Raw genomic sequence first — 8,416 nt, 5'->3', positions numbered from 1 at the left:
AGGGTTGGAGAGTCAGATGTCCCCTCCAGATTTAAATTATTTTTTAAAAAGTATTTTTGCTAAAAAATTAAGAATTTGCTTCTTGTATGCCAGAACATACAATTGTTAACCTAATGGACCCCAAATACTTCTGTATTTCAGGTTGTTTTCAAAAACAGGTTGTGCTGTATTGAAAAATAAACCCTTCTGAAGTGATGCAAAAGTTACATCAAATGAAACACTGTTAAGATTATTGCACTGATAATAATTCTTTGTGAGATCATATTTCAGCAATGTGGAGGCTAATTCAACATTTTTCTCTCCAGTTACTGCTTATGAGAAAAAGAAAACATTAGTTTGTTTAAAGAAAAAAAGATTCAGGTCACTAGATACATAGAAATTATTCTAAAATTAGTTTTCTGGGGGTTTTTGTGTGTGTGTGATTAGAATACTTTGCAATAGAACGACTTCATTCCTTTTTGTCACATCATTGTATAAATTATTTTGCACATACAGATCAGTGCAGATCACATCACTGTAATAATTAATTTCAGATGAAAAACAAGGTCCACCATTACTTCACAATTTGGCTTACATGCTATCTTGTGAGTTGGATGATTATACTAAGTCAGTTCTTGGTTTAATTTATATTCATCTGGTAAAAGCTTTGTCCCCATGCAGATGTAGTATCTACTCTGTCAAACAAATTGTTACAACCTCAAGTATCAAAGAGTAAAGAGATTTCACTGAGCATGTCTACTACATGTTAAACTGGCTTATTTCAAAATGACGTTGTAAAGCTTTTAGATTGTTTAGCTCATATAATATCAATGAATAGGCAGACTTAACAAATAATACAAAAAGTAAATAGATTATTCACCGTATAGTTTTCCAAGTATTGGGTCCAAAATGTGAATAAATGTCAGATCTAGGAAATGCGGGTTTATCATTATAGCACCATTATATAGATTGACTAAAAGTAATAATAATAATAAAAATATAGCTACCTTTATACAAAACATTATTGCAACAAATCAAAGCAGATCAGAAAACTAGGTTACAGATAGTATTAACAACTGGAAATGTTCTACTTCCAACGGAAGCATAAAGGATTACATGTTTTATGCAAACTGAAATTACGGTTCTAATACTGCAGCTTTTAATTACACGAACAGGCTTCACGTGTAATTTCTCACTAAACTGAGTGATGGCTTATGCGAGTAATGATTCAGACCACTCCTTCTAGGACCCAGAACTCAAATGTGTATTTATATATAAAGTTACACATGCAATTAGCATATTAGATTAAGTTGCTAAGAGAGTATCATGTTTGGTGTGTCATTTATTCCTCAGTCATTTTATATGGTATAAATAGTTAAATATTTTCTTTTGTCTTCTTTTCTCATTTCCACCTTTCTCACTTGTTTTTCCCCCAAGGTTTATGCTATTTATATATAGATTCTTCCAAGATCATACAAAGGAATTGCATTTGAATTTTTAAATAATTATTTTTTTTTCTCAACACAATTATACCTGGCTGTATGACCTGACTTTTACTATTCTTACAAAAACCCCATGATTTTTGAAGTAGTGTTTTAGGCAGTGTAATTCCTTAATGCTGTGACACATCAATGAGTTCAACTGTGTATGTTCTTTGAACATTTGTGTGCAAGAGACAGACTTGACTGATCATAGACTTCAGTGATTAACACATAGTGGAAAACTGACCAAAATAACAGAGCACACATTTATACTATGATTGTGACTTCCATTTCTGTGCACTTGAATTAGAACTAGCTTTTAGAGAATTTGTTAGTTTGTTTAATTTGGTGCAGATGTTATTAGTAAGTTATGTGATAAATAATGTCACGCAATGCAGTGTAAATAAAAGAGAACATACAGTTCAATCAAACAAAACAAAAAAACCCCACCTGACCCCGTGGAGGCTCAAGAAGTCGATTTCTGACACTTAGGAAAACCACAGTAGATATTCTAACAAAATTACTGGAACTGAGCAATAAACATAATTGCTTTTGCTAACTAGCCTCTGTGGGTGACAGATTTTCAGATATGCTATAATTATATTTGTATTTGCCTATATGGCTTGTAGTCACATTGCTTCCAGCATGAAATGCTTGTGCTTGCCTGTATGAGAAAATGCAGAAGAGCCTTCATGCTGGTTAAATGCCATGTGACTTTTCACCTTTCCACAGGTTTAATCAGTGGTAGCTGATGAAGCTAAATTTCCAACTCCATCATGATACTGTAGCAGCAAGCTGTCAGGGTGGATGACAGCATCCAGCCTTCTGGGACCACCTGCTTCCAACAGAAAGTCCCTTGTAGTATGAAACAGAGAGAGAAAAGGGTTGTCTTTTGAAAAACTGGTATCAACATGTAGCAAATCAAAATATTTTTACTCTTATTCTGTATTGAGTTAATCAGGGAGTGGGTAGTCAGTTCCACTGAGGGATATTTTATATTCTTTGTCCCACTGGATATAAGATACTACCTTCTTAGAGAGAAGCTATAGTTCAACGTTGTGATGCTGTTATATATTTAACAAAAAGCATACTTTGCCAACATAGGATGAAGACATTCTTACTACATATATCCATCAGCTTCCTTTTCTTGTCCTTCCTTCAACACATGCAGATGGTTTTATATGAGACATTCTTTTCTAATGCCACTTTTATTGTATGCTTACCATAGCAAATACTGCTCACGTGTAGACTACTATTTTGTCCAGATCTCTTCCTGCATTAAAAGACTTACATAATCGTATTGAGAGAAAGCACTTAGAGATCTGTAATCCACTGGTCTTACTGAATGACTTTTTACATAATGAAAATCTGTGAAGGGTAAATATGTTGACTAGGAGTTCCATTAGCACTTAAATATAACACATTTCTGAAAAATGTACACGAACACCACAAAGCTTGTAAGAGAAAGAAAAGAAAGCCCATAACCAATCCTTTCAGACTACAAACAATAAGCACATGTCTAATTTTTAATCTGAAAGCTAATGAAATCAGTCATTTAGTCAGTTTTTAAACAACTGCTTTCATGTAAAAAATATTTTCATATTTACATGAAGAATTTTGAAACTAATTTTATTTCATATTCATAATGCTCAAGTTTGATGTTACATTGTTTGCAACATAAGGAGAATCGCTTTACTTACGATTCTGTGTTCATTTGATTAGTAAACAGCATAGAGCACTTTTGTGGTGATAGACTGGAAGTTCTGCAGTAAAATTACAAATTGCTGCATTTAACAGACTCAGTTTTGATAGTTTGATACAATTGTTGATCATTGATGCTATCAATACCACAGGACCAAATTTCACACTCCTTACTAAGGTTGTGTATATCTTTTGATAAAGTAAATGTAAGCTTTGCTGGCTGAAAGGGGGCAGTTTGGATCCTAACACAGTGAGGATCTAATACGTTAGTCTAGTCTAATATGTTCTCTAGTTTTCAATTGCCCAAGCCAATGGTTCCATACTTTATTCAACAATGCTGAAAAAGCAGTGCTGAAAGGCAATGTCATCCCTGTTATCCTAAATGTTATCATACCTGTTTCCTAAGGCAGAGATTTCTTGACTTTTCAGACTGCGGATTCCCTTGCAGTATAAATTAAGATATATCACTATATTCAACTTTTGGGACCTTGAGAAGGGTGCATTTCTGTAAAGAAAACTGTAATGAGAAGGCTTAGCATGTTACTTTTATTCCTGTGGTTGAAATGGGAACTTTTTGTTTAGAAGAGCTTACTGACAAGCTGTATTAATATTCCAGTTTTTGTTTGGTTTTAATTACTGCTGCAAGCCAACCAGTAAGTTATAAGAATGTACTTTATTTTCAATTAAATAAATAGTGACAGTAACAAGTTTGAATTATTCAAAGTGTAAAAAATACCACCCATGCACAGGCAAAACCAGTATAATTCAAGTCAGGAACAGGATTTTAGTATACAGCAAATTTAATGTGTGTATCCTGTGAAAAAAGAACTGAAGTAGAACAACATTGAAATTACGCAATGACCATCTTCTTTTGTACTGAAAACACAGTAACATTCCTGTTCACTGATCAGCATGACAGTATTTGCATTTTCATCATGCTATTTAGACATAGAGTATTTTGAAGTTTGGCTTCCCATTTTTCACTTACAAAAATAGCATTTCCAGTCTCCTTCCAGTTGCATTCTGGTGGAAAAAAAAAAAAAGATGACTGCATATCTACAACATCTCTTTATTTCTTAATTTAAAAGAAGCATCAGTACTTTTGGGCAATGGTGGTTTCATCTTGTTTTGATTTTGTGCGCTGTTGTGCCTGAACTCTGCCACATTGAGTGTACACTTGTATCAAGTGTAGGAGATTAATGGCAGGAACATTATCCATTTAGATGGTGCCAATCCTCTGTTAGAATTCTACTTAATCTTTTAATTTCAGATAGCCTAAATATAAAATGATACAGATTTTTAGGAACAAACTAATGATGAATAAATCTGCAGCCAGCTTTGTCTTAAGATTTAAAAATATGTTATTTTTCCAAGGTCCAATCCTTTAAATACTAATTGTGTGCATATTCATAATGAAGCAAGACTTACATAATTATAGGCTACTTGTATGAATTCTTTGAGTCCTGTATCCAAAAATCCAAATTCCAAAAAATGCAACGGACTGAAAATTTACAAGTTACCAACTCACTGAGGCTTGCTTTTGAAGATGAGATTACCTATTCTTAAAAATTCTTCTACACAACTAACTGTGGATAAACAGTATTCGGGATACCAAGATACAAGATAATGAATGTTGTAGGTGTTACCATTTACTTATCCACCAGAAATCAGACCTGCATTACTTGGGTTTTCAGAACATGTGGTTCAACGATCTGATTTCAAAAGGAACATGGAGTTTTCAAGAAGCACAGAATAGAGTCCAACTTCTTATCCACCTTCCTGTGAACTAAGTAAAAGGAGAGTGCAAAGAGTGAAAATACCCACAAATCGTTAGTGACCAGTGGTGGCAATCCAAAAACGTACATTCTCCTGCAGCTTTTGCTGTATCTTCCATAAATACGTTTACTCAATATGACTTTGAAGGAGATCTTCTCATTTAAATCAACACACTGCAATTACAGCTTGTCTAGACAGACTGAAACAGTAGCACCAACAAATACAGGCTTGACTTTGTTAGAATGCTGCCGGGGTTCTCTATGAACCGAGGTTAACTAAGTAGAAAACACATCCTATGGAATGAGTGAAATAAAATAGAAAGAAATGTGGAGTCGTCATATAAAACTGTGAATTCCCACGAGAATGGAGTTAGACTGGATCAATGTGCAGAACTCACATTATCCTTCAATGTAATGGTAGTCTATAGCCTGTAGTTTGGGCCTCCACTTACTATTTTTCCTCACCTACATTATTTTTTTTCTTACCTACAAGTGACCAGATTCAAATTTGTCACACACTTTTTCTCCCCAAATCCAGTTTTTAGGTTTTAAAGAATAAACTCCTGCAGTTTTTCAAAGTATGTTTAGTTTAGTTTTGAACTCAAAAATATTAGCTGTTTAGAGTGTTGTCAACATAATTTTATTTAACAAGCATGAAGACTATTGTCTAGTAACTTCACAAAACATGTCTGATCATTATTTTTTATAATGTGTCCATAATAATCAATGCAGAAGAATAATAACTTATTAAAACCCCAATATTACAGGGTCTTTATATTTGCCTGTGGAGCGCCTCATACATTTACAGGACTATAAAGTATGTACCAAGCATTCTTGAATGGATAGTGTGTGTTCACAGTAACAGAAGACAGTTCCATAAGTCACGTAATAAATACCGTAATACATAGGTCCTTCTACAAAACATTACAGAGCTGGTCTGCAAAGTTAGTGTCTGTCCCCCCAGTTTTACATTGAAACGTTGACAATCTTATGGTGAAGGACTGGAAAGTTTTATGCTCCTCTTGTATTTACCTCCCAAAATTGCAGTCTATCAAATTGGACCAATCCTACAGGCTTCCTGTTTCCCAAATGATTAATCAGACATGAATGAGATACGAAACTGAGACACATTTTTAGCTTTGCCTGGATTTCTGCAAAGAATTCAGGAGCTTGCAGAACTGTGACTGTACATATACAGGCATCAATCCCTGCCTGTCAACATGAGAGGGGATCTCTTTGCATTATTAGAAAGGTCTGCTTTAACTTGACATTTTTGTTTGCCAAAATCTATTTTCAAAAATTACTGCTTCTGCTGTGGGTAGATTCATTGCTCCTATTTTCATAGTTAACAGTGAAGTGCAAACTGTTTGCTTCTATCGGAAGAAAAGTTTGAACCACTGGCAAGAATCAGGCTTTCTGCAGGGGAAGACAAAACCGTGGTAAACGTGGATGAAAACCACGAGGCTTGCTAGTATTTCTCTGAATATGCAACTCTCCCTTTTTTCTCTCTGGATTTGGAAAGCCATTAGTCATTCACACATGGTCTGCCAACCCATGCAACTGGGTTCTGTACAATCCAGTCTAAATCAACAAACAGTATTTGGTATCAAACATTGCTTGTTCTGTTTTCTCCATCCTCCTCCACACCTCCCCCCTCCCCAACCATTACCTTATCTAAAATAGAGGCTGTTTACATTCTTTTACTGGGGTTTTCATACTTTTCCTTTTCCTTCACTGAAATAATATTTTGTGCATTTGATGAAAAAAAAAAAGTATTCTATCCACTTTGTCAGACAAAACACCTGCATTAGCCTCCAAATTGTGTAACTCTCCAATACTGTAAACAGTGACCAGCAGGAAACACCAGAGCCTATTCAAGAACAAAAAATACAGGCTTCTGAGAATAGTGATCTATTAAGAGCAGACAAATCCCTGTTATAGCCAGTAGTGATAATACCCTGATACTTCATAGTTAACCGTTTACAAGTCCAGTAGATGTCCAGCATCCTATTCTGCAGGCTGATTTGCATCTCTTCAAAAAGCAAGAAGAAACAAACCGTGCCTTTTAGGATATTGAGAGGCAAAAGTTTCGCTTTGTTTTTTCAAGTGCGAGGTTTAAATTCTCAGCTCATCCGAGTGACCCGTTTTGAAATTAAAGGTGAGGCATGAAACACTCCAAAGACAGACTGGAGGCCGGGGGGGTGGGGTGGGGTGTCGCTCTTGTCAGAGCCTGCACCACCCTAAGAGAGTTTTACCACACACACTGCCAGGACAATAGCGATAATGAGCACAGCCGAGAAAATAATCCCAGCTAGAACCTTGCTGATATCGCAGAAGGGTTTATTTTCCTCCACAGAGATCATGCCAATAGAAGAAGCGCCCACGCTGATGGTGGATTTTAGTTCAGCCCCTGGGTCTTGCTTGGCCTCTACAGTCCACTGGGGGACACTGACCTTCATTTCCATCTCGTACATCATCTCTCCTACCTGGTTGATTTCGTTCTCGAGGTCTTTCAGATCCACCACGTCTATATTGTGCTCAGCCTCGTATTTCATGTTCTGGACGCTCATCGCCCTGGCGGCCACGCCAGAGGTTCCCCCACTCATGCCTGTCTGGATCAGGTGCTTTTTGGGGACGTTCAGCGGGAACTCGTGGCCCAGCTCGAGAGCTCTCCTCATGTCGATCTCCAGGATCTCTAGGCACGTGGAGAAAATCACCCATAGCCTCTCGAACTCGGCCTTATCTTCCTTACTCACGGTTTTGTCCTTCAGGACCGTGGTGAGCTTGTTCCTGTTGGCCACCGCTAGCTCCTGGGCTTTCTGCCGGGTTTTCTTGAGCTCCTCCCGCAGGTTCTGGGAGTCCGAGGTGCCGCCGATGGTCAGCACCATGTGCCGGTAGCAGGCGGTCACCTTGTTGAGCGCGTCCAGCAGCGCTTTGCACTCCTCCTTCACCATGATCCCGCCGGCGGCGCGGGGCTGCCTCCCCGCCGGTCTGCCGTGCTGCCGCTCCGCCCCGATCACCCGCTACCGGGACCGGGGAGCTGCCGAAGCCGGATGCTACCAGCACACATGGCAAGCGGTAGCTCCGGGTCGCGCATGCATTCAGCGCCCTCCTACCCGCCTGGCGTCCCCGCCGGCTGCTCGGGCGGCGCTGACGCTTCTAGGAGCCCGGGCGGGCTGCGGGGAGTCCCGGGCGGGCAGGCAGCATCGCTCCCCGCCTGCTACTGCCACCGCGCCGGACAACCGGGGCGGCTCATCCCGCAGCGCGCTGAGCGGCAGCCAGGGCTCCCAGCGATCGGGCGCCGCTTTTTGAAAAGTGCCGAACGCCGAGGAGGGGGAGAAGAATGCGCGAAGGACAACGCTCTCGAGAACGAAAGACGGGGAGCCGGCGGGCCCCCGCCTGCCCCCCCCCCGCCGCCGCCGCCGCCCGGCTTTCCCTCGTCCCGGCTGGGCGCCCGCGGAGTCACATGGCGCCGCCCGG

General features: G+C 39.2%; 1 protein-coding gene across 1 annotated transcript; it reads right to left on the bottom strand.

Annotated features, from left to right (window-relative positions):
* Window positions 1-7,150: 7,150 nt before the first annotated feature.
* RGS9BP (regulator of G protein signaling 9 binding protein) lies at window positions 7,151-8,038 on the bottom strand. The gene has a single exon (XM_010585106.1). It carries the CDS (start codon window positions 7,888-7,890, stop codon window positions 7,177-7,179), a length of 714 nt encoding a protein of 237 aa, XP_010583408.1. The 5' UTR covers window positions 7,891-8,038; the 3' UTR covers window positions 7,151-7,176.
* Window positions 8,039-8,416: the final 378 nt, after the last annotated feature.

This window comes from Haliaeetus leucocephalus, unplaced genomic scaffold (genome assembly GCF_000737465.1).
Source record: "Haliaeetus leucocephalus isolate CR32 unplaced genomic scaffold, Haliaeetus_leucocephalus-4.0 Scaffold92, whole genome shotgun sequence".
Taxonomy (NCBI): Eukaryota; Metazoa; Chordata; class Aves; order Accipitriformes; family Accipitridae; genus Haliaeetus; species Haliaeetus leucocephalus.
The sequence above is the reverse complement of the archived record's forward strand: the minus strand, read 5'-3'. Positions and strand labels throughout refer to the sequence as shown.

What these genes read in the sequence shown, in the direction of transcription:
- RGS9BP (XM_010585106.1), bottom strand. Translation starts at nt 7,890, where the DNA reads ATGGTGAAGGAGGAGTGCAAAGCGCTGCTGGACGCGCTCAACAAGGTG.